At 52.0% G+C, this 25,986-nt stretch overlaps 1 protein-coding gene across 3 annotated transcripts in view; it reads left to right on the forward strand.

Moving 5' to 3' along the window:
• GMIP (GEM interacting protein) overlaps nt 1-25,986 on the forward strand; it is a 588,802-nt gene that overhangs the window by 330,429 nt on the left and 232,387 nt on the right. For all 3 annotated transcript variants that reach the window (XM_069604014.1, XM_069604013.1, XM_069604015.1), the window contains 2 exons: nt 15,009-15,081; nt 25,127-25,193. In XM_069604014.1, the coding sequence (XP_069460115.1) occupies nt 15,009-15,081; nt 25,127-25,193 (140 nt within the window). The remainder of the gene's footprint in view (nt 1-15,008; nt 15,082-25,126; nt 25,194-25,986) is intronic.

Below are 25,986 nucleotides of genomic sequence, written 5' to 3' on the forward strand. Positions count from 1 at the left end.
TGTTCCTTTATGCATTCCCGCCGTTGCCGTTGCTACTCCGGCTCGTCAACCAGCTCAAGAGGTCCCGGTGCAGGATGATCCTCGTCGCACCGGCGTGGCAGAGGCAGATCTGGTTCCCGGACCTTCTGGACTTGTCAGCGTCCACACCAGTCAAGCTACCGACGGACGCGGATCTTCTCTCCAGAGAAGGAGGCGCCATTCTTCACCATGAACCAGAGTCACTGAACTTGCAGGCCTGGCTCCTGCAGCATTAGAGTTTGGAGGATACGACATCCCGGCCGACTGCAGAGAGGTTCTTGCAAAGGCCAGGGCTTCCTCAACTCTCAAGTGCTACGGACACAAATGGAAGAGGTTCTCTATCTGGTGCCGGGCACAGAAGATTAACCCTCTGCGGATTACAGCCCCTCAAGTATTGCCGTACCTACTGTCTTTGGCCAAGGTGGGCCTATCTCACGCTTCCATCAAGGTGCATCTGGCTGCCGTCTCACGTTACACCAGAACTACAGGACGGGCGTCCTTGTGGTCTCATCATCTGGTGAAGAAATTTATGAAAGGACTGTTCTGATCATTCCCGCCGGTGAAGGCCCCTGCCCCGTCGTGGGAGCTCAACGTGGTACTAACTAGGCTCATGGGGGCCCCATTCGAACCTATGCATTCAGCACCGTTGAAGTTTCTGTCGTGGAAGACAGCATTCCTCGTGGCCATCACCTCTGCACGACGAGTGGGAGAGATCCAGGCCCTGTCTTGCAAGCCTCCATACTTGACTTTTCACGACACGAGGGTGGTGCTGAGGACGCACCCCTCCTTCATGCCCAAGGTGCCGTCGGACTTCCACCTCAAGGAGCCCTTGGTGTTGCCAGTTTTCTTCCCGTCGCCTTCGTCGCCGGCTGAGAGGACTGTGCACTCGCTAGATGTAGCTAGAGAGCTGAAGTTCTACGTGGACCGCACGAAGAGTTTCCGGAAGACATCACAGCTGTTTGTGAACTTTGGACCTGTGAATCAAGGGAAGGCTCTCTCGAAGACTTCCATTTCCAGATGGCTCTCCGGCTGCATCATGCACTGTCACTGGTTGGCAAACCGACCGCTGCCCGGCCGTCCGAGAGCCCATTCGACCAGAGCGATCGCTGCTACTACGGCGTTCCTGTCTGGTGTGCCCCTGCTCGACATCTGCAGGGCTGCTACGTGGAGGTCGACGCACACCTTCACGAGATTCTACTGCGTCGACCGGGATTCCAGGGAGGAGTCCAGAGTCGGCCAGGCTGTGCTGCGCAACCTGTTCGCCTAAGGTGAGCCCGGTGAGGAGGTAAGAGTTGCTTAATGTTGAGTTGTTGTATTGCTTGATATTGAGCCTTGTGCCACCTCCCGTGGTTGTGCATGTGTATACTGCTATGTATTCTTATATTCATGAGCATGTGGATCCATGCCAGACCCCATGCTGGAGAAGGAACAAGTTACTTACCTGTAACTTTTGTTCTCCAGCATGGGTCTGGCATAGATTCACATGCGAACCCTCCCGCCTACCCCTCTGCGGCTCTTCACTTGGTCATACTGCCACTTCACGTGCTACCAAATCTGAGGATGGCTGCCAGGGGTGGGGCTTAGGGAGAGGGCAGTCATTGGCTGGGGGCAGTATGACCCAGAGACCAGTGATTGGTTACTACTGAGAAAGACGGATCAGAAACGAAACTGATACTGATTTTTTCTATACCGAGGATTCCCGGCCTGACGACGGGGAATATTCATGAGCATGTGAATCCATGCCAGACCCATGCTGGAGAACAACAGTTACAGGTAAGTAACTTGTTCCTTACAGTTGCCTTCTACCCTTGCTGGGAATCAGGTAAGAGCGCTCCTTTGCATCCCCTTCCCTTTGCCCTGTCCCCACTCACTTGTTCCACATGTCCAAACGCCCTCCCACCGCTGCCCCACTAGTGCTGTCTTGTCCCTCACTTGCCCTGGGAACACTAGTGTTCCCGGCTCCTCCCTGTCACGGCAATGGCCACCATGTAAAGGGAGAAGGGACTACATGTAGTTCCCTTCTCCCCGATCTATGGCGGACATCTTGTTTTGTAGTTGTTTTTCAAGTTGAGAAACGGCAAACCTGTTGTATCTCAACTTGAAAAAAAGTAAACTATTAGTATTCAATAGTTCAACGTGCCATAATTCTAATAGCAATAAACCCCTCTTGGCAGGTGCATTATCTGGCCCGGTAATGCCCCCACTATCAGGATTTATTGCTTAAACAAGCCATATCTGGTTATGGTATGGTGACTGATAAGAGCACGCACTTATTAAAGCCCCACCAATCTAATATCATACAAGTGTCAGCCATGTGAGCCCAGACCAGCCATGTGACTGCAAGGTATATTCATGGCAGCCTTGCCGTCTGCACTGCTCTGAGTTACTCAGGATGCTGTCTTCCTTTGATCTCCCAAGAGGAAGGGTAACAACTGCCACTAGGCAGAGGAGTTTCCACCAGGAGATATTCTGGGAACTGTGCTACAAAGGAACACTCACATAGCAAAAGCCAGCACCACACCAGGAAGCTGCATACCAAAGGCACTTTGAAGTTGCAGGCATGGTAAGGTGCGAATTAAGATTGCCATAGTAAGAAGCAGGTCTAAGAAAGGGATACACTGTCTTGCTTTTCTCTGGGGCACTCTCTTCGTCTTGTCTCTTCCCCATTTCCTGTGGAGCAAGGTAATCGGGGTATGATGCAAGAAAGCAAGTGTCACTTGTCAGAGCAACAGGTATTGGACTAATTACCGCAGACCTGCTTCTTCCAATCGCCTGTGACCTTTTATCTTTAAAAGAAAAGGATCTCCCACTGCTTTGATTCTTTCCTGGACACCAAGATGAAGACATCTCTGGATCGTTTTCCGGAAGACGGTGCTATCCAAGGCCGAGCAAAGCTCCCCAGGGCACAATGGGGCTGATTCCTGTTTGGTCCAAGGCCTGACCCTCTGTCAGGTGCAAAGGAACCATTCTGCTCATTGGAGGTGAAGGAATCCTTGTAAGTACCAGACTGGGAAGAGCAGAGTAAGAAGGACTCACCTTGTCCTGGCACCCATGGATTGGAACTCCCAGCAACCAGAAGCTCAAGAGCAACTGGAATCCTGTTTGCCTAGCACCGCACTGCCTTCAAACAGTGTTCAGCAACCTTAATTTATTGGCTAACAGCCCTTAGCGATATTAGGAGTGAGAGGGAAGAGAAAACGTGCACTAATTATGCTACATTGGATGCAAGGCAGGAGGCACTCTCTTATCGCTTCTGCGAATAGACACTGACATTATAGAAAAGTAGTGGAAATACATAGGACCAGCACATACGCAGTCTATCTACCCCAAACCTCATAAAGGTTTACACATTCAACCCCCACCCACTCTGCTGCGTTGCATCGAACACTGCTCTTCTGTGACCATGGCATATTCTCTTAGAATTCCACTGCCACACCACAGAGCATAAGCACGGCGCCTAACTCAGAGGCCCACTTGTTCCACAAGTGTTCCTCCATGCGGCTGCCCCACCACCTCACTGGTAAGTGCCTGATGACCATGCTTGTGACTGGAATTCCCTTGCTGCTTTTGGCACTCTTGATTCTTCAAACGGCTCACTTTTGTCTTCAAACCAGCATGTCCCATCGCACCAGCAGCCCTCCTAACTGCCTCAGTTCGAACACAGGTTCTCCACTTTGGAAGCCTTCAACTCGCTGCTTCTTTCAGCAGTGCAGCAAACTACCAGAACCTCGTTTTGTCATTTCTCGAGCCTGGAAGCCATCATGTCAAGTATTGACTCTGTACAGCATCGTCTCATACCAACTCAACCGCCACCCCATGCCTGTTGGACTCTTTGAACCACATCGAACCACCTTTCTAAGCCAACTCGACGCTGATTCGCGCCTGGATCAACGCGACTCACCACATCTCGAACCTGGTTGGACTGCGAGGAAAGCACAGATAAGCCCACTTGAATGATGTCAAATGATCCAAGATCAAGAACAAGATACTATTGAGGCCTTGATCCCCTGGTACACTTTCTAGGACCGTAGCCACTTTTAGGCCCCTTTTTGCACTTGTTCTTGCAAAACCATATTGTTTAAAGTGACATTGCTGTGATTGCTCTCCTGATCTCCCCTGTTCAATTACTCAGAGTGCTAGTTCTATAGATTAAAAAAGTGGATGGCGAGGCGCGCTCTCCAGTTCCCAGTCAAAATAGACCTGATACAAAAAGTAACTGGGTTATATCCCAAAAAAAAAGTATTAACAGGGTTGAATCCCAAAACATTGAAAAAATATTAACAGGGTTGGATCCCATCTGCTGTTCAGTTGCTCTGTTTTTCTTCTAGCGCTTTCCTGTCACAAACAATCACCAGGGAGGCTGTGCTGGTATTCAAGTGATTCCAATTAGCAGCTCTTATAGTCTCTAGGGATTCTGGTAGCTGTAGTTTTCACATGTTATCAAATCAGGTGACCAAGAACCAACACCCCTCCTAGTGCACAAGTCTTTCCCAAATTTGGGGGAGGGGAGAAAACCATCAGTGTGGTTCTCTAAAGTGGGGCACAGTAACCCCAGTGCTGCTGCCTCTGGAGCCCGGGATTCCAACATGGTAAGAAAAAAAAGGGGATGGCAAGGAGCGGGCGCTGCCTGCAACAAGGAGGGGTGGGGCAGGTACCTCCTGCAACACTAGGAGGCGGGCATTAGGGGCCTGCAGCAACATTGAGAGAGTAGGCCTGTAGCCTGCTGATAAAACAAGAGGAGGAACCTGCCCACAGTCGAGGAGGCTGTTGTTTCTTCTTCTTCCTCAACATCTCTCTCTCCATCTATTCCTCAATCATCATTATCAGCCCAGCTCAACCCCCAACCCCTCTGTTATTTTACAAATCTTTCCTTTATTCTTTGGCTCATGTCTTTCTACCAATTGTTTGGCTGGAGAGCGATTCACTAAACTCCTTCATACACAATAAGTAGTAACCATGGCCTGTCACTCTCTGGATCTGTGACGACTAAACAAATACATCAAGGCACAGAAGTTCCAGATGGTCACCCTCCAGCACGTGCTGGGACAGCTGGAGGAGGGCGATTTCCTGTCGTCTTTGGACTTGGAGGATGCTTACTTCCACATCCCTATTCTAAAGAGGCACCGAAAGTTACTCAGGTTCGTGGTCAAAGGGCGGCACTACCAGTTCAAGGCCCTCCCGTTCGGATTAAAATCGACACCCAGGGTGTTCACCAAGTGCCTAGCACCGGTGGCGGCGCGGCTGCGCCTGCAGGGGATCCACGTCTACCCCTAAATGGACGACTGGCTCATACGGGCAAGGACAAGGGAGCTCGCCGTGGAACACACTGCGAAGTCCGTCCAGCTGCTCACGGACCTGGGGTTTCCATCAACTTTCCAAAATCCCACCTGGTCCCGTCGCAAGTCGCCCTGTTTCTGGGAGCACAGCTCGATACAGTGGCGCGGCAGGCCTCACCGTCGGAGGAAAGGATAAGGGCCATCCTAGGAAAGGTGCAACGTCTACTGGCCACGGACGTGGCCAGAGTGAGGTCTATCAAGTCCCTCCTTGGAATGATGTCCTCCTGCATTTATCTGGTGCCCCATTGCAGACTTCGGATGCGGCCCTTGCAAGAATTCCTCGACGCCCGCTGGATCCAGACGACGGGCAGCTTCGAGGACAGGATCTCGCTCGACGAAACGTTCCGTCAGGCGATACGATGGTGGGGTGTCCGCGCTCATCTGACAGCGGGAACAGGCTTCCTAGCCCCGGCCCACCAGGTGACGGTGACGACGGATGCCTCCCTGGAAGGTTGGGGAGCGCACACCGGGGGCCTCCACGCGAGAGGCCTTTGGTGCTCGGAGGAGAAGACTCTCCACATCAACATCTTGGAGCTCCGCGCAGTGTTCTGGGCCCTCAGGTCCTTCCTTCGTCCCTCAAGGGCAAGGTGGTGAGGATCTTCACCGACAACACCACCACGATAATTTACATTCGGAAGCAGGGCGGAACCAGATCCCCTGCCCTGTCCAAGGAAGCCCAGGATCTGTGGCATTGGGCCATCGCACAAGGGATGTTTCTGGTACCCTTTCATCTGGCAGGGATAAAAAACACCATCGCCGACTCACTCAGCAGGGGCTGCGCTTGTGCCACGAGTGGGAACTGCGCCAGGATCAAGTGGACCGACTCTTCCGACGATGGGGCAAACCCCAGATCGATCTCTTCGCGACGGCGGCGAACTCCAAGTGCCGGAGGTTCGCCAGCAGGTTTCCCCAACCGAGGAGCATGGGCGATGCTTTCTCGTTCCCCTGGGACGGCCTGTTCCTTTATGCATTCCCGCCGTTGCCGTTGCTACTCCGGCTCGTCAACCAGCTCAAGAGGTCCCGGTGCAGGATGATCCTCGTCGCACCGGCGTGGCAGAGGCAGATCTGGTTCCCGGACCTTCTGGACTTGTCAGCGTCCACACCAGTCAAGCTACCGACGGACGCGGATCTTCTCTCCAGAGAAGGAGGCGCCATTCTTCACCATGAACCAGAGTCACTGAACTTGCAGGCCTGGCTCCTGCAGCATTAGAGTTTGGAGGATACGACATCCCGGCCGACTGCAGAGAGGTTCTTGCAAAGGCCAGGGCTTCCTCAACTCTCAAGTGCTACGGACACAAATGGAAGAGGTTCTCTATCTGGTGCCGGGCACAGAAGATTAACCCTCTGCGGATTACAGCCCCTCAAGTATTGCCGTACCTACTGTCTTTGGCCAAGGTGGGCCTATCTCACGCTTCCATCAAGGTGCATCTGGCTGCCGTCTCACGTTACACCAGAACTACAGGACGGGCGTCCTTGTGGTCTCATCATCTGGTGAAGAAATTTATGAAAGGACTGTTCTGATCATTCCCGCCGGTGAAGGCCCCTGCCCCGTCGTGGGAGCTCAACGTGGTACTAACTAGGCTCATGGGGGCCCCATTCGAACCTATGCATTCAGCACCGTTGAAGTTTCTGTCGTGGAAGACAGCATTCCTCGTGGCCATCACCTCTGCACGACGAGTGGGAGAGATCCAGGCCCTGTCTTGCAAGCCTCCATACTTGACTTTTCACGACACGAGGGTGGTGCTGAGGACGCACCCCTCCTTCATGCCCAAGGTGCCGTCGGACTTCCACCTCAAGGAGCCCTTGGTGTTGCCAGTTTTCTTCCCGTCGCCTTCGTCGCCGGCTGAGAGGACTGTGCACTCGCTAGATGTAGCTAGAGAGCTGAAGTTCTACGTGGACCGCACGAAGAGTTTCCGGAAGACATCACAGCTGTTTGTGAACTTTGGACCTGTGAATCAAGGGAAGGCTCTCTCGAAGACTTCCATTTCCAGATGGCTCTCCGGCTGCATCATGCACTGTCACTGGTTGGCAAACCGACCGCTGCCCGGCCGTCCGAGAGCCCATTCGACCAGAGCGATCGCTGCTACTACGGCGTTCCTGTCTGGTGTGCCCCTGCTCGACATCTGCAGGGCTGCTACGTGGAGGTCGACGCACACCTTCACGAGATTCTACTGCGTCGACCGGGATTCCAGGGAGGAGTCCAGAGTCGGCCAGGCTGTGCTGCGCAACCTGTTCGCCTAAGGTGAGCCCGGTGAGGAGGTAAGAGTTGCTTAATGTTGAGTTGTTGTATTGCTTGATATTGAGCCTTGTGCCACCTCCCGTGGTTGTGCATGTGTATACTGCTATGTATTCTTATATTCATGAGCATGTGGATCCATGCCAGACCCCATGCTGGAGAAGGAACAAGTTACTTACCTGTAACTTTTGTTCTCCAGCATGGGTCTGGCATAGATTCACATGCGAACCCTCCCGCCTACCCCTCTGCGGCTCTTCACTTGGTCATACTGCCACTTCACGTGCTACCAAATCTGAGGATGGCTGCCAGGGGTGGGGCTTAGGGAGAGGGCAGTCATTGGCTGGGGGCAGTATGACCCAGAGACCAGTGATTGGTTACTACTGAGAAAGACGGATCAGAAACGAAACTGATACTGATTTTTTCTATACCGAGGATTCCCGGCCTGACGACGGGGAATATTCATGAGCATGTGAATCCATGCCAGACCCATGCTGGAGAACAACAGTTACAGGTAAGTAACTTGTTCCTTACAGTTGCCTTCTACCCTTGCTGGGAATCAGGTAAGAGCGCTCCTTTGCATCCCCTTCCCTTTGCCCTGTCCCCACTCACTTGTTCCACATGTCCAAACGCCCTCCCACCGCTGCCCCACTAGTGCTGTCTTGTCCCTCACTTGCCCTGGGAACACTAGTGTTCCCGGCTCCTCCCTGTCACGGCAATGGCCACCATGTAAAGGGAGAAGGGACTACATGTAGTTCCCTTCTCCCCGATCTATGGCGGACATCTTGTTTTGTAGTTGTTTTTCAAGTTGAGAAACGGCAAACCTGTTGTATCTCAACTTGAAAAAAAGTAAACTATTAGTATTCAATAGTTCAACGTGCCATAATTCTAATAGCAATAAACCCCTCTTGGCAGGTGCATTATCTGGCCCGGTAATGCCCCCACTATCAGGATTTATTGCTTAAACAAGCCATATCTGGTTATGGTATGGTGACTGATAAGAGCACGCACTTATTAAAGCCCCACCAATCTAATATCATACAAGTGTCAGCCATGTGAGCCCAGACCAGCCATGTGACTGCAAGGTATATTCATGGCAGCCTTGCCGTCTGCACTGCTCTGAGTTACTCAGGATGCTGTCTTCCTTTGATCTCCCAAGAGGAAGGGTAACAACTGCCACTAGGCAGAGGAGTTTCCACCAGGAGATATTCTGGGAACTGTGCTACAAAGGAACACTCACATAGCAAAAGCCAGCACCACACCAGGAAGCTGCATACCAAAGGCACTTTGAAGTTGCAGGCATGGTAAGGTGCGAATTAAGATTGCCATAGTAAGAAGCAGGTCTAAGAAAGGGATACACTGTCTTGCTTTTCTCTGGGGCACTCTCTTCGTCTTGTCTCTTCCCCATTTCCTGTGGAGCAAGGTAATCGGGGTATGATGCAAGAAAGCAAGTGTCACTTGTCAGAGCAACAGGTATTGGACTAATTACCGCAGACCTGCTTCTTCCAATCGCCTGTGACCTTTTATCTTTAAAAGAAAAGGATCTCCCACTGCTTTGATTCTTTCCTGGACACCAAGATGAAGACATCTCTGGATCGTTTTCCGGAAGACGGTGCTATCCAAGGCCGAGCAAAGCTCCCCAGGGCACAATGGGGCTGATTCCTGTTTGGTCCAAGGCCTGACCCTCTGTCAGGTGCAAAGGAACCATTCTGCTCATTGGAGGTGAAGGAATCCTTGTAAGTACCAGACTGGGAAGAGCAGAGTAAGAAGGACTCACCTTGTCCTGGCACCCATGGATTGGAACTCCCAGCAACCAGAAGCTCAAGAGCAACTGGAATCCTGTTTGCCTAGCACCGCACTGCCTTCAAACAGTGTTCAGCAACCTTAATTTATTGGCTAACAGCCCTTAGCGATATTAGGAGTGAGAGGGAAGAGAAAACGTGCACTAATTATGCTACATTGGATGCAAGGCAGGAGGCACTCTCTTATCGCTTCTGCGAATAGACACTGACATTATAGAAAAGTAGTGGAAATACATAGGACCAGCACATACGCAGTCTATCTACCCCAAACCTCATAAAGGTTTACACATTCAACCCCCACCCACTCTGCTGCGTTGCATCGAACACTGCTCTTCTGTGACCATGGCATATTCTCTTAGAATTCCACTGCCACACCACAGAGCATAAGCACGGCGCCTAACTCAGAGGCCCACTTGTTCCACAAGTGTTCCTCCATGCGGCTGCCCCACCACCTCACTGGTAAGTGCCTGATGACCATGCTTGTGACTGGAATTCCCTTGCTGCTTTTGGCACTCTTGATTCTTCAAACGGCTCACTTTTGTCTTCAAACCAGCATGTCCCATCGCACCAGCAGCCCTCCTAACTGCCTCAGTTCGAACACAGGTTCTCCACTTTGGAAGCCTTCAACTCGCTGCTTCTTTCAGCAGTGCAGCAAACTACCAGAACCTCGTTTTGTCATTTCTCGAGCCTGGAAGCCATCATGTCAAGTATTGACTCTGTACAGCATCGTCTCATACCAACTCAACCGCCACCCCATGCCTGTTGGACTCTTTGAACCACATCGAACCACCTTTCTAAGCCAACTCGACGCTGATTCGCGCCTGGATCAACGCGACTCACCACATCTCGAACCTGGTTGGACTGCGAGGAAAGCACAGATAAGCCCACTTGAATGATGTCAAATGATCCAAGATCAAGAACAAGATACTATTGAGGCCTTGATCCCCTGGTACACTTTCTAGGACCGTAGCCACTTTTAGGCCCCTTTTTGCACTTGTTCTTGCAAAACCATATTGTTTAAAGTGACATTGCTGTGATTGCTCTCCTGATCTCCCCTGTTCAATTACTCAGAGTGCTAGTTCTATAGATTAAAAAAGTGGATGGCGAGGCGCGCTCTCCAGTTCCCAGTCAAAATAGACCTGATACAAAAAGTAACTGGGTTATATCCCAAAAAAAAAGTATTAACAGGGTTGAATCCCAAAACATTGAAAAAATATTAACAGGGTTGGATCCCATCTGCTGTTCAGTTGCTCTGTTTTTCTTCTAGCGCTTTCCTGTCACAAACAATCACCAGGGAGGCTGTGCTGGTATTCAAGTGATTCCAATTAGCAGCTCTTATAGTCTCTAGGGATTCTGGTAGCTGTAGTTTTCACATGTTATCAAATCAGGTGACCAAGAACCAACACCCCTCCTAGTGCACAAGTCTTTCCCAAATTTGGGGGAGGGGAGAAAACCATCAGTGTGGTTCTCTAAAGTGGGGCACAGTAACCCCAGTGCTGCTGCCTCTGGAGCCCGGGATTCCAACATGGTAAGAAAAAAAAGGGGATGGCAAGGAGCGGGCGCTGCCTGCAACAAGGAGGGGTGGGGCAGGTACCTCCTGCAACACTAGGAGGCGGGCATTAGGGGCCTGCAGCAACATTGAGAGAGTAGGCCTGTAGCCTGCTGATAAAACAAGAGGAGGAACCTGCCCACAGTCGAGGAGGCTGTTGTTTCTTCTTCTTCCTCAACATCTCTCTCTCCATCTATTCCTCAATCATCATTATCAGCCCAGCTCAACCCCCAACCCCTCTGTTATTTTACAAATCTTTCCTTTATTCTTTGGCTCATGTCTTTCTACCAATTGTTTGGCTGGAGAGCGATTCACTAAACTCCTTCATACACAATAAGTAGTAACCATGGCCTGTCACTCTCTGTCCAGACCCGCTAGTATGCACACTTGCCTGTGTTTATAACTCGCTCCTCCCTCTTTATCAGAAGCCCCTCCCTCCTCTGTCCCTTCTTCATCTTTCCCTCCTTCATTCCATGAGATGCTGCCCTCTGCTACCTCACTGTTCCCGGTCTACCACATCCCTCCTACCACCTTTACCACCAAGGGATCCAACAATGTCCAGGAACAGCAGGGGCTGCTTGCTTTTCTCCTCATCTCCCACCACCCGCTTCTTCCTCACTGTCCATAATGAAGCCCTCTCTGATGAGGTCACCCAAGGAGCAGGGCAGTCTACAGGCAGTGGCGTATTTAGGCTATCTGCTGCCCTAGGCCAAACTAAGCGTATGCGCCCTCCTCTCCACAACTTTACTCCACCTCTGCCAGATTCTGCACCTTCACCAGATTTTGCCCCTTCCACAGACTCCGTCCACCTCGGCCAAACTACACCTTTTCACCACCATCTTGTCCCGGTTTGGCTCCTTAACAACATAGGGACGTTTTTAAGTCTGAGTGGATTATAAAGTCAGTGCTTCCACTCTAATAATTCAGGCCTCTTATCGTCTATGGTATATTAGTTGAAAGTGTGTTTTCAGGTCTCTACTGTCCAGGATTTGGAGAAGGCAGTGTGGTCTACAGTTGAGTGAACTAGAGGTACTTGTGAGGCCTGCGGCCTACTTCCGTTTAGGTCAGAGAACAATTTCTAAGCGGAAGCCATCAAAACATAAGCTATCTCCATTAAGAAACGGTGAGAACTGTAGATTCTTAGGGAACAGCTCTCGAATGTGGGGGTCAAGTAGCCAACATGTTAGCCCGGGCGGCCCATGGCTCAGTATGCAGATATGTAAGGAAGGCCTTTATTTTTGTAGTGCAGCAAAGAATGTTGTAAATAATGATCCAGCTGAACAGGTTCCCTTGTGGCTCGTGGCTCTCCGACGATGAAAGGTCGCGGTGTCTTCATCTGGGGCTAGATCATAGAAACTTTTCACCGGGCAGTTTGCCCTGGTGAAAAAACGCATTGAAAATGTATCTTTTTTGCACAGTGGCAAAGTTTCCCCTGGTGCTTATACCATGCCAAACTGCACTTGTCATGGTGCAATACTTTTGTAATATGTCCCAGTGGTTTTAAAAATAGTGCCCACTTTGCCCTGGGGCTAATACCATGCAACTTTGCATTTGCACTGTTGCAAGGTTTCTATTATCTGCACCATGGTGGGTACTCGAAACCTGGCTGTATACAGAGTTTCTTCGTTTAGGTTTGAGACTTCTCTAGGGCCAATAGCGCCCGCTACTCCTCTCTCCGCGCCGACCCTCATGAAAGGGAGTTAAGTAGTGTGACACTCTGCGACCTTAAGTAATTAATTTGTAATCATGGGTTTTGCTCCCCACTTCCTCCCATGGCCCTAATTTTAAGCAGGGCAAGGGGGTTTGACCCTCTACCTTTTGTGGCACGCCAGTTTGGCAGGAGCCCCTTTCATTTAGATGTCATGTCTCTTCTCCTTCCCCCAGAAGCTCACTGTCTCCAGAGCCCTGGTTCTCTCTAGGCTGGACTATTGCAACAGCCTCTTTCTAAATCTGCCTGCTTCTACTCCCCGCCCTCTGCAACTCATCCAAAACAGGACTGCGCGACTTGTCCTTGGCCTCAAGCCCAGGGATCGTTTCTCTCCAGGACAGAAATCTCTGCACTGGCTCCCAGTGGCTGCGAGGATTAAGTTCAAAACCCTCTGCATTTCCCACAAGGCCTTCTGGGGCCTGGGGCCTCAATAGCTTCAACTCTCGCTTCCTAAATATCTTCCTTCTGGAGCTCTTCGCTCGTCCGCCTCCAGGTCAGTCGCTTCTCCAAGCAACGAGTTGGTGGTAGATCTCTTTCTTCGGCTGGGACCACTCTCTGGAACAGCCTCCCTGCCTCCCTGAAACTTGAGGAGAATCATCTCTGGTTCCGGCAGCACCTCAAAACCTTTCTCTTTGCTTCTGCTTTCTCTCCTCCTCTCCCCTGCTGATTTTCCTGCTGAAAATGAAACTGCACTGGTTACCTGGTCACCCTCACATCTCGGGCCCAGGTCTCCTCCCCCGCTAGTCCCACACTTACACTGCCTTCTTGGCAACCCCCGCACTTGGGGATTGTTTTCTGTATCCCTACAGTCCCACTACCAGCACTTGACGCCTGCACTTACCCCTTACCCTTGCACTTGCCATCTGCTGGCCGTACTTTACTTATTGTTATTTATTCTATTATCCCATGTACTGCACTGTCCCCTCCCCCCAGCACCTGCACTTTTCCTCTTCCGCCCTTCCCTTGCACTTGCGCAATCTGTATGACACCTGTCCTAGTAGGATTTTTGTCTGTCTGCCCTCTGTTCCCTCTCCCTTGCCTCATCGCGCCTTGAAACACTTGTGTACAGGAGCGTTATAAATGCCATATCATATCATATCCCCCCCAAAATTTTCAGCAAGGTTTCTCCACTGCTTCCTCCCATGGAGTCATATCCTTGGAGTTAGGAAGGGTGGTCTATAGAGGTTTTTGGGCTTAATGTCATGTTTGCAGCATGCATGTTTATTCATCATTATAAGCAGAACCCGACTGGCCAATGATTCCTCAAGGGGTTAGTTGTGAATTAGTTATGTGTTCAAATGCTAATAATCAGATGTTGAAAAATGGACACCAATGCACAGATCAGTCTTTAAAGACCTATGTACTGGCTGAGCCTGGTGGCTGCATTAGCACCGTGCATCAGTGTAGCCACTGCTTTGAAATGGCAGCCACCCTCATTTGCCATCTGGTTCACCAGTATCCCTGTATCTGTTGGCCAAGACACATTGTTAGCATTTAAAGGAGCTGAGTCAGATTCCTGACTGTACAAGAGAAACAGACCTGTACACCCACCCACGAGGGGGACCGGATTTAAAAGATTAAAACTGGGACAGGGCAGCTAACGTAAAAAGTAGGCCTAACTCTTGCAAGTGGCTGTCAATGCACTACACTTCAGTAGCTTTTGGAGGAGAAGGAGGTTTAAGTGTTACTGTTCAAATATACACAAACTAGCACTATCATAAGTTGTAAAATGCAGCCTTTCTTCTGTGTAGGATTGTGCATTCATGCCTGCCAGCCATGAAGACCTACTACAAAAAAAACCGGGACCACTGCAGTTTCTAATGGGAACATAATCTTGAGAAAGGGGGACCGAGCACCAAAAACCGGGACGTCTGGTCATCCTACCACACACACGTGTTTGCATGTTTCCATCCTATGTGCCGTGAGTGGCGGATGGGAATCCCCTCACATGCAGAGTCCTCCTCTTTGCCACTCGCCATCAAAAGGGGTGGAGTCCATATTTCTCACCCTCCTTTGCCTGCCAGGGCAAATTTTGCCCTGCTGCTAGAATGCGGTGAAAATGTATCTTTTTTTGCACTGGGGCTATTTTTGCCCCGGTACTTATAGCATGCCAAACTGCACTTGTCGTGGTGCAATGGTTTTCTAATATGTCCCAGTGTGTTTAGAAATAGGGCAAACGTTTCCCCAGTGCCAATGCCGTGCAATGGTGCAAAGGTTCTGTAATCTGTCCCCTGGATGGCATGATGGAGGCACACTAATCACTCATAGGGGTGATACGCTGGGGCAGTGATTCATAGCAGACTTTATATGTGTGTTTGGCATTCTGACACAGCAATGGCTGATTCTGTTTTGTTTTTTGCAGGACACTGGAAATGTTTGGGGGAGAAACCAACAATGAAGTAGGGGACCCAGCCCCCCACCTGGAGGATACCCCGGTACGTGAATCTAGTTTATGTTATAATGCATTATTGAAGAGCCGTGCCTTTAAGAACTCTGTGCGCTCTCTACCTTGTATTTCCAAACCCAGGCCTGCAACGTGTGGCTCCCCAGATGTTTTGGACTACAAGTCCCGTGATCCCTCACCATCAAATAAGATGGCTAATGCTTCTGGGAGTTGTAGTCCAGAATATCTGCAGAGTCAAAGGTTGCACCGCCCTGATTCAAATAACCCCCCATCCGTCCATATGTCCTTTACGCAGCGTTCTATTGGTGCATCACAGCCCGATGTAAAGGACTGATAAGTGTCCGGCGTGGACTGTGCATTCATATGAGTTCTGTGACCTGAACAGTTGCCCACCCAGCCTCCCTCTGGGGCGTGCTGAATGAGTGAGTATGCGCAGTTACAAGGCGCACTGTCCAGGGCAGCCATGCCTGGGCGCCGGCGGTCAGGACGGGGACTAGTGGAACTCGGACAGGTCACAGGGTCTGAGCAGGGAGCATTCCCTTTGGCGTCTAGGTAGGGAGGGTGTGCATGCCAGGCCTCGGCTGCCAAGGCAGGCTGCTGCTGGACTGTACAGGAAATCATGGGTCAGGTGATTAATAACCTTTCCATTTAAAATATTGTTTTCAGTTTCTGATCAATACAGTGTAAATATTACAAATTCAATATTATTTACAATTAAGAATGTATCTATCATTTATCAATAGATTAGATAAAATCTAAACAGAGGGTGTAATGGAAAACAGTTGGAGATACAAATTAAATAAAAGATATGCATGGGCTAATATACAACTTAATAAGCCAGTCTCGGGGTTCCACTCTAAATTCAGTGCCATAAGACATGGAACGATTGCAATTCTGTTTTGATTTCTTCTGGAAAGACATAGGACCTGGGCTTGTGGTGTAGACTTTCAGATGCTGAGAACGGGTGTCCCACTGACACCGTCACTCTGCCCCACTCTGGGGGGCAGGTGAAAGGATGGAGCAGCTGAGCTGAGAAACTAATCTTGGCTTCTACTAAACCAGGTCTTGTTTCCTGGCACAGCCAATGTGGTGATATTTAGACCGGGCCGCTATTTACGGTAAAGAGCTCTTCGGTTCAGCCTCCATTCCTAAAGGCGCTGCCATCCATACAGTGGGCCTACGATGGGCAGAGCGACGGTGTCAGGGGGGCGCCTTTCACAGTGGGTATAGTGAGAGTGCCGGGGGGGGCGCCTTACAAGATGGGCATAGCTATTGTACACGTGGACACCTTTCACGATGGGGAGAGCAATGGTGTCAGTGGGACACCTTTCATGATGGGCAGAGTGACGGTGTCAGTGGGACACCTTTCACGATGGGCAGAGTGATAGAGTAGGTGAGACACCTTTCACGATGGGGAGAGCAATGGTGTCAGTGGGACACCTTTCATGATGGGTATAGCGACGATGTCAGTGGGACACCTTTCATGATGGGGAGAGCGACGATGTCAGTGGGACACCTTTCATGATGGGTATAGCGACGATGTCAGTGGGACACCTTTCACGATGGGCAGAGTGATAGAGTAGGTGAGACACCTTTCACGAAGGGCATAGCAATGGTGTCAGTGGGACACCTTTCATGATGGGCAGAGTGACGGTGTCAGTGGAACAGCTATCACGGTGGGCATAGCGACAGTGTCAGTGGGACACCTTTCACGATGGGCAGAGTGACGGTGTCAGTGGGACCCCTTTCACGATGGACTGAGTGATGGTGTCAGTGGGACACCTTTCACGATGGACTAAGTGATGGTGTCAGTGGGACACCTTTCACGATGGGGAGAGCAATGGTGTCAGTGGGACCCCTTTCACGAGGGGCAGAGTGATGGTGTCAGTGGGACACCTTTCATGATGGGTATAGCGACGGTGTCAGTGGGACACCTTTCACAATGGGGAGAGTGACGGTGTCAGTGGGACACCTTTCACGATGGACTGAGTGATGGTGTCAGTGGGACACCTTTCATGATGGGTATAGCGACGGTGTCAGTGGGACACCTTTCACGATGGGCATAGCGATGGTGTCAGTGGGACACCTTTCACGATGGGCATAGCGATGGTGTCAGTGGGACACCTTTCACGATGGGGAGAGCAATGGTGTCAGTGGGACCCCTTTCACGATGGGCAGAGTGACGGTGTCAGTGAGACACCTTTCACGAAGGGCATAGCAATGGTGTCAGTGGGACACCTTTCACAATGGGCAGAGTGACGGTGTCAGTGGGACACCTTTCACGATGGGGAGAGGGATGCTGTCAGTGGGACTCCTATCACGATGGGCATAGTGTCAGTGGCACACCTTTCACGATGGGCAGAGTGACAGTGTCACTGGTACACCTTTCACGATGGGCAGAGTGACAGTGTGAGTGGGACACCTTTCACGATGGGCAGAGCGACGTGTCAGTGGGACCCTTTCACGGTGGGCAGAGTGATGGTGTCAGTGGGACACCTTGCACGGTGGGCAGCGTGACGGGGTCAGTGGGACACCTTTCACGATGGGCAGAGTGACAGTGTCAGTGGGACACCTTTCACGATGGGCATAGCGTTTATGTAGGTGAGGCACCTTTCACAAAGCGAGTGAATCTAATGCGGTGTTAGCGTAAAGCTAATCAGCTATTTAAAGACTTTTGAGCACAACTAAAGGCATGAAAAAGACCACGATTACAAATTCCATAATAACATTGCATAAATGCACTCGCCAGTTTAGAACGTGAGCAGAACTAATTCTGCGCAATAGACTTAATTCTGTGCATTCTGAGCTCCCGCATGATACCAGGGAGGGAGCAAAGCCTTTCAAGAAAATAAATAAGGAACCTCTATCAATTTGAAATAATCTCTATCGACACTTGTTCACTGGAGGCCTGCCCAGAGCAATTGCCAGAGTTCATCACCTCTTTTGCTTTGCTTTGTCACCCCGATTGGGACTGATATGCCCAGACGTGGGTTCCGTGCCTGCTGGTGGGCCTAGAGACCCAAGCTACTCCTCACTGACGAGGCCCAATGAGGCCAAAACATGTCTGGGGAGGCTTGTGGTCTCGTGCAGAAGGGATGTGGCCTGGCAGTTGGAGCTGGACTGCCACTTTGGGGTGGGAACAAGCCTGATTTGCATATGGTCTTTCCACTTCTGTAATGGCTTGGCAGGCGAAGAACGACAGTCTGGAGGGTGCCCAGAGCAATACCAGAGGTTTAAGATTAATTCTAAACCTTCCAGACATCACCTATTTGTTTTACTTTGACCCCTATTCACCGCATAAAAAAGAGGACATTAGATAGTGTAAATCTGGACTTCCTGTCCAAATATTTCCTTCTGTTTATGCTGCGTTGCCATGACGCCTCCTGTGTTGCTTTTAGCAACTTCATACATTGTGACACAGCTGCTCTGCAGTTCACAGAACCGGTACAATGAATTGCCTAATCGTGCTTATGTCGCTGGTGATGCTGTGCACCTCAGTAGCTTCTGTGCCACATGTCTTCTCCAGCATGGGGTCTGGCATGGATTCACATGCTCATGAATATTCCCCGTCGTCAGGCTGGGAATCCTCGGTAAAGAAAAAATCAGTATCAGTTTCGTTTCTGATCTGTCTTTTGTAGAAGTAACCAATCACTGATCTCTGCGTCATACTGACCACAGCCAATGACTGCCCTCTACCTAAGCCCCGCCTCTGGCAGCCATCTTCAGATTTTTACCACACGTTCAAGTGTTGGGATCCTCGTGCTATTGCTCTCGAGCGTTAGTGCTATTTTTTCACGTTTTTTTTTCTCAAAAACTTCTATTTTTCGGTCAAAAGAGCCTCAAGCTCCACCGTTTCTTCATCCGATCAACGGGGACCCGTGTCGGATTCGTCTACGCCCCTCAAGGGTGAAGATTTCGTCGAGCCACGCTTTTGGAGGACTCCAGAAGTTTCTCAGGCCCATCTCGGACATGGCCCAGGAGAAGGGAAGCTCGACGCCCGGAAAGCTGTTCAGGTTCTCCCTGGATGCCAGCTTCAGAATGTCTTTAAGGAGGACAAACACTCCTTTTGTCTTTACTGCCTACATGAGGACAAGACGCACGTGGAGAAGGACTGTGCGTTTTGCGGCAATATGTCGGAGCGGACCATGAAGGACCGCCATCAACGTCTCGCCAACTGGCTGGAAGGGAAGAGCCCGTCAGGCGAGAAGAAGAAGAAGAAGTCCGAGCGGTCTTCTAAGACCTTTGAGGACGCCCCGGCGACGGGGGTCCAACACAAGGCCAAGCACCGCGAGTCCGCTGGCACCAGGAGCGCCGAGCGGTCGGGCTCTACGGGCGCCAGGTAGGGTGCATCCTCCCCGGTGCCATCAACCACGAGCCAACGCTCTGGTTCGGGTAAGAGGAAGGCCGAGGAGAGGCCCCGTCGGAGGGAGAGCGAGGCAGTGACCCTCCCCCCAAGGAGAAGGCGGTGAGCGCACCTAAGGTAATCCATCCGGCCAAGGCCTCTATCGAGACAGTCGCGGCGGCCCTGGCTCAGCCTGTGGAGGCTACACCAGTGGTGGCGACCTCGGGGCTCAGAGTCCCCCTGCCACCGCGGAGGGAGTCCTCTTTTATGCCCATCGACAGGACCCCCGTGAAACCTCCGACGGAGAAGAAAAAGGGGGGGCAGGAGGTCATCGTGGATTCGGCCTCAACCTCTGAGGAAGAGCTGATGGAAGTCTTAAGCCATGGCGTTGGCGTGGAAGAAGACCAGCCCGTCGGGAGGGATCCCGACGTAGGAGACGACGATAACGTCGAGGGGGCCCCTAACCACCCGTCGGACTCCCCTCAACCAGTGCCGCAAGACAACTCGGCGGCCATTTTGTTGGCTATTCAGTCCTTATGCTCGGAGATAAGGACGAGACTGCCGTTACCACCAGCGGAGGAACCGCTCCCGACGGGGGACCCGGAGCCAGGCCCTTCTGGGAGCCCTCCCCCTAAGAGAAGAAGGATTCATCCCCCACCTCCTTTTCAGCCATCGCGCCCTGTTCAGCCCTCCTCCCCGTCCACGACTCGTAGGGATGATACGGGGACTGACACGGCCGCGACGGGTACGGACGACGAGGATCTGCCGTCGTCACCTCCCACCCGGGCTTCCCCGCCCGACGAGATTGGATCGTTTCACTCCATGATCGCCAGGGCATCCAAGCTTTTCCAGCTCTGCCCGGAAGAGAAGAAGAAGGAAGGTTTCCTTTATCAACGGCGCGAGGCCAAGAGGAAGACGGTCCTCTCCGTACCTCTACTGGACGATATTTGGGATGAGGGCCTCGCCCTCCTCAAGAACCCATCTACGACGCCGGCTAGAAGGGATCGGTACGAGAAGAAGTACCGGGTCCCGGACGCGGCCCCCTTGTGCCTTTGGGCACAGCCGACCCCGGACTCTGTCATCTCCGCGGCGGCCAGGAAGAAAGCGGGGGGGGGCGCGACCTCTACATCGACCTCCCCGCCGGACGGCGAGGGAAAGAAATTGGATATGATGGGACGCAGAGTCATCTCGTCTGCAGCAACGACGATTAAGGCGGCCAACGCCTTGGCTATCGTAGCCCGCTACGACAGGGAGTTGTGGTACAAACTGGCCCCCCTGCTGGACTTCCTACCGGACGACAAGAGGGCGGATGCCCTAGAGATCTTGCAGGAAGGAGAGGTGGCGTCGGACCACGCCATTACGATTGCGACGGACATCGCTGACACTGGATTTCGCCAGTTGGGCAACGGCGTGTGCCTTAGGCGGCGTGGATGGCTCAAGGCTACTGACTTCCGTCAGGACGTGCAGACCAGAGTCTTGGACATGCCGTTTGACGGAAACAACCTGTTTGGGAAAACAGTGGACGATTCCCTTCAAGCCATCAAGGCAGACACGGAGAAGGCCCGGGCTCTTGGGGTTCTCCAGCAACGGCGGCCGCCCTTTCGGAGCGGCGGAGGCAAACAGGATGCCTCCAAAGGTTCCGGCGGCGGATTTTCCACCTACCGTCAAGCGGCCCGTTCGTCGTCGCAGGAAGCTTACAGGGGACGAGGCAAGTCAGGCGGACCCCGCCGTTGTCGCCAAGGAGGACAAGGCGACAAAGCCTCATCGAAGCAGGACTGAACCGGCCGTGGGGTCGGGCCCCCACCGAAGCACCCCGGTGGGAGGCCGGCTGGCGAGCTTCGTCAGCGTGTGGGAGTCCATCTCCACCGACCATTGGGTGCTGGACGCCCTAGCCCAGGGTCACGCGCTCGAGTTTCTAAAGAGGTGCCAGCGCGTCCCCCCTGTGGCCAGGAAAGAACATCACGTCCCTCAACTTCTCTTGGAGGTAAAGGCGATGCTCAAGAAGGGCACCATCGAGCTCGTCCCAAAGAGGCTTCGGGGCTCTGGAGTTTACTCAAGATACTTCCTCGTGAATAAGAAGACGGGAGGATGGCGTCCCATCTTGGACCTACGACGACTGAACAAATTTATCAAGGCACAGAAGTTCCGGATGGTCACCCTCCAACACGTCCTGGGTCAGCTGGAGGAGGGCAATTTCCTGTCGTCGTTGGATTTGGAGGATGCCTACTTCCATATTCCCATCCTAAAGGGACACCGAAAGTTTCTCAGGTTCGTTGTCCAAGGGCGTCACTATCAGTTCAGAGCCCTTCCCTTCGGACTGAGGTCGGCACTCAGGGTGTTTACCAAGTGCCTCGCACCGGTGGCGGCGCAGCTGCGCCGAGAGGGGATACACGTCTACCCTTACCTGGACGACTGGCTCATCTGGGCGAAGACGAAGGAGCTCTCCGTGGAGCACACGACAAGGACCGTCCAACTTCTCACGGACCTGGGATTCTCCATAAACTACGCCAAGTCCCACCTGGTTCCCGCGCAAGACGCACTGTTTCTGGGAGCGAAGCTCGACACAGTGTCGCTTCTGGCCTCTCCATCGGAGGAAAGGACGAGGGCCATCTTGGGCAAGGTGCAGCGGATGCTGGTTGCGGACGCGGCCAGAGTGAGGTCCATCAAGTCCCTCCTCGGAATGATGTCTTCTTGCATTTACCTCATCTGCCTGTGCAGGCTCCGGATGCGCCCGTTGCAGGAGTTCCTGGACGCGCGCTGGATCCAGACGACGGGCAGCTTTGAGGAGAGGATCACACTTGACGAGAGTTTCCGACGAGCGATCCGGTGGTGGGGCACCCGCGCGCATCTGACGGCGGGCATGGACTTCCAGACCCCCGGCCACCAGGAGACAGTGACCACGGATGCCTCCCTGGAAGGGTGGGGAGCGCACACCGAAAATCTGCACGCGAGAGGCCTTTGGCTCCCGACGGAGAAGTCCCTCCATATCAACGTCCTGGAGCTCCGTGCAGTATTTTGGGCCCTCAGGTCCTTTCTTCCGTCCCTCAAGGGCAAGGTGGTGAGGATCTTCACCGACAACACCACCACCATGTTCTACATCAGGAAACAGGGCGGAACCAGGTCCCCAGCCCTGTCCAGGGAGGCGCAGGATCTGTGGCATTGGGCCGTCGCCCAAGGGATGTTTCTGGTGCCGTTTCATCTGGCAGGGATAAGAAAACACCATCGCCGACTCACTGAGCAGGGAGCTGCGCTCGTGCCACGAGTGGGAACTACGACAGGATCTAGTGGACCGCCTCTTCCGACGGTGGGGCACACCCCAGATCGATCTATTCACGACGTCGACGAACTCCAAGTGCCAGAGGTTCGCCAGCAGGTTTCCCCAGCCCAGGAGCATGGGCGATGCTTTCTCGTTTCCCTGGGAGGGCCTGTTTCTATACTCGTTCCCTCCATTGCCATTACTGATCCAGCTCATCAACCAGCTCAAGAGGTCACGGTGCAGGATGATCCTCGTCGCACCTGCGTGGCCGAGGCAGATATGGTTCCCGGGCCTTCTGGACTTGTCAGCATCCCCGTCAATCAAGCTGCCAGTGGACGCGGATCATCTCTCCAGGGAAGGAGACGCCATCCTCCATCACGACCCGAAGTCGCTGAACTTGCAGGCCTGGCTCCTGCAGCGTTAGAGTTTGGAGGATACGACATACCGGCCGACTGCAGAGAGGTTCTTGCAAAGGCCAGGGCGTCCTCAACTCTTAAATTCTACGGACACAAATGGAAGAGGTTCTCTGTCTGGTGCCACGCACAGAAGATTAACCCTCTACGGATTACGGCTCCCCAAGTACTGCCGTACCTACTGACGCTGGCCAAAGCTGGACTGGCGCACGCGTCCATCAAGATTCATCTTGCTGCGATCTCCCGATACACCAGAACCACAGGGCGGACGTCTTTGTGGTCTCATCGTCTGCTGAAAGAGTTCATGAAGGGACTGTTCAGATCGTTCCCGCCGGTGAAGGCTCCGGCCCCGGTGTGGGAGCTCAACGTGGTGCTGACCAAGGTCATGGGACCTCCGTTCGAGCCTCTGCACTCGGCTCCGTTGAACTTCTTGTCGTGGAAAACAGCGTTTCTTGTGGCCATCACCTCTGCACGACGGGTGGGAGAGATCCAGGCCCTTTCCTGCAAGGCCCCGTACTTGACTTTTCATGACACGAGGGTAGTGCTCAGGACGCACCCCTCCTTCATGCCCAAGGTGCCGTCGGACTTCCACCTCAACGAACCCTTGGTGTTGCCTGTTTTCTTCCCGTCGCCTTCGTCGCCGGCTGAAAGGACTTTGCACTCGCTGGATGTGGCTAGAGCGCTGAAGTTCTACGTGGCCCGCACAAAGTGTTTTCGGAAGACGTCACAACTCTTTGTGAACTTTGGACCTGTCAATCAGGGGAAGGCTCTCTCGAAGGCTTCCATTTCCAGATGGCTCTCCGGCTGTATCATGTACTGTCATCGGTTGGCAAACCGACCGCTGCCTGGCCGTCCGAGAGCCCATTCCACCAGATCGATCGCAGCTACCACGGCGTTCCTATCTGGTGTGCCCTTACTGGACATCTGCAGGGCTGCTACGTGGAGGTCGACGCACACCTTCACGAAATTCTACTGCATCGATCGGGATTCCAGGGAGGAGTCCAGGGTCGGCCAAGCAGTGCTGCGCAACCTGTTCGCCTAAGGTGAGCCTGGTGAGGAGGTAAGAATTGCTTAATGTTGAGTTTGATGTAATGCTTAATGTTGAGCCTTTGCCACCTCCCGTGGTTGTGCATGTGTGTACTGCTATGTATTCTTTATTCATGAGCATGTGAATCCATGCCAGACCCCATGCTGGAGAAGGAACAAGTTACTTACCTGTAACTGTTGTTCTCCAGCATGGGTCTGGCATGGATTCACATGCGAACCCTCCCGCCTACCCTTCTGCGGCTCTTCACTTGGTCATACTGCCACTTCACGTGCTACCAAATCTGAAGATGGCTGCCAGAGGCGGGGCTTAGGTAGAGGGCTGTCATTGGCTGTGGCCAGTATGACGCAGAGATCAGTGATTGGTTACTACTACGAAAGACAGATCAGAAACGAAACTGATACTGATTTTCTCTTTACCGAGGATTCCCAGCCTGACGACGGGGAATATTCATGAGCATGTGAATCCATGCCTGACCCATGGTGGAGAACAACAGTTACAGGTAAGTAACTTGTTCCTTATGTCGCGTTGTTGGGTTTTATACTGGGTGCAGCTGCCGTCTGCTTGCTCACTTGGCACTATTGGATCTGCAGGGAAAGGAGGTTGGGTTAATTTGGTTGGGGCAGAAGGAAAATGCAAGATAGCTCTGCTGTTGTGTTGACATGTGCAGTTGGAAAGGACACAGGCTCTGTTTTCAGGCATGCTTTTAGGAGACATGCTTGAGGACCCTTGTGTTAATTCTAGGAGCTGCATATGTCCATAATGTAAGCCTGTGTGGGCTGGGACTCTGCTATGCAAGTTGGTTGGAGAGATGTCCAGTTTTAATGGTTTTGTTGAGCACTGGGAAAAGGTATTTAATTGTCGCCTGTGTCTTAGACGATGTGTGCAGTATATGGTCAAAGGTAGAATTTGGAGGGTGGGTGTTAAGGTGTGCACAGAGTCGAAAGCACAACTGGCACTTGAAGTATCATAGCCAGCATAGCCGTGCAATCACTATATTAACATTGTATCCTCTTTCAGCCCGATGAAAGCTTAGTCGGTGAAAACCAAAGCTTCCCAGAAACAAGACCACAGGCTAACATTTCAGGTAAGATTCGATTTGAATATGTTTTTCAAAAAAAGCTAACCTTTCATATGTTGATACAGGAAGCCTTGCCGAACCTATTATCATTAGTGGCCCTTGTTCGGGTAATGCCTTCAGTGTTGGCCAACAAGGCCACCTGGAGTACTAGCCCTGGATCTCAGTCCCAATTTGTACAAGTGAGAGGGAAGGCGGCGGATCCCAGGCCCGGCTCCAGCAGGAATCCAGGGGGGCCAGGCCCCCCAGAGCCCACCCCTGGCCCCCCTAGAAAGGAGGCCATGTCAGTGGTGTTATACAGCACTGGTAACCAAGGGAGTGTGGTGGATGTCAAACTAAACATTCATCAGTAACCTCAGAGACATCATTCTGAGAGGCTGAATTGCAGGAGTTCTGGCCAGGATTTGTTTTCTTGCCCTAGACAATGATATATGCCCCACAGCCATCAAAGTACAAACGACCAGGGAGATGGAGGGCCATTCACACCTCTATGTGAATTAGCAGACCTATTCATGCAGGCTGCCTACAACTATTTTCTCAAACCTAAAATCACAATTCTGGTTTCTGTAATTTCAAGTAAGTTAATTTTTTGTGGGAATATAGATATTTTTCACATCCTGCTTAATAAAATGATTAATTATATCAAACAATATAAATGACAGGTAACGTTGCTTGAACACAGATTTCTGCAGAAGGTGTGTCAACTGACTGGGGGCCCTTACAAATTACATTCAAAGTATATATTCTCCAGCATGGGGTCTGGCATGGATTCCCATGCTCATGAATATTCCTCGTCGTCAGG

The sequence above is a fragment of the Ambystoma mexicanum genome, chromosome 3q (assembly GCF_040938575.1).
Source record: "Ambystoma mexicanum isolate Mex_15411 chromosome 3q, UKY_AmexF1_1, whole genome shotgun sequence".
NCBI classification, from domain to species: domain Eukaryota; kingdom Metazoa; phylum Chordata; class Amphibia; order Caudata; family Ambystomatidae; genus Ambystoma; species Ambystoma mexicanum.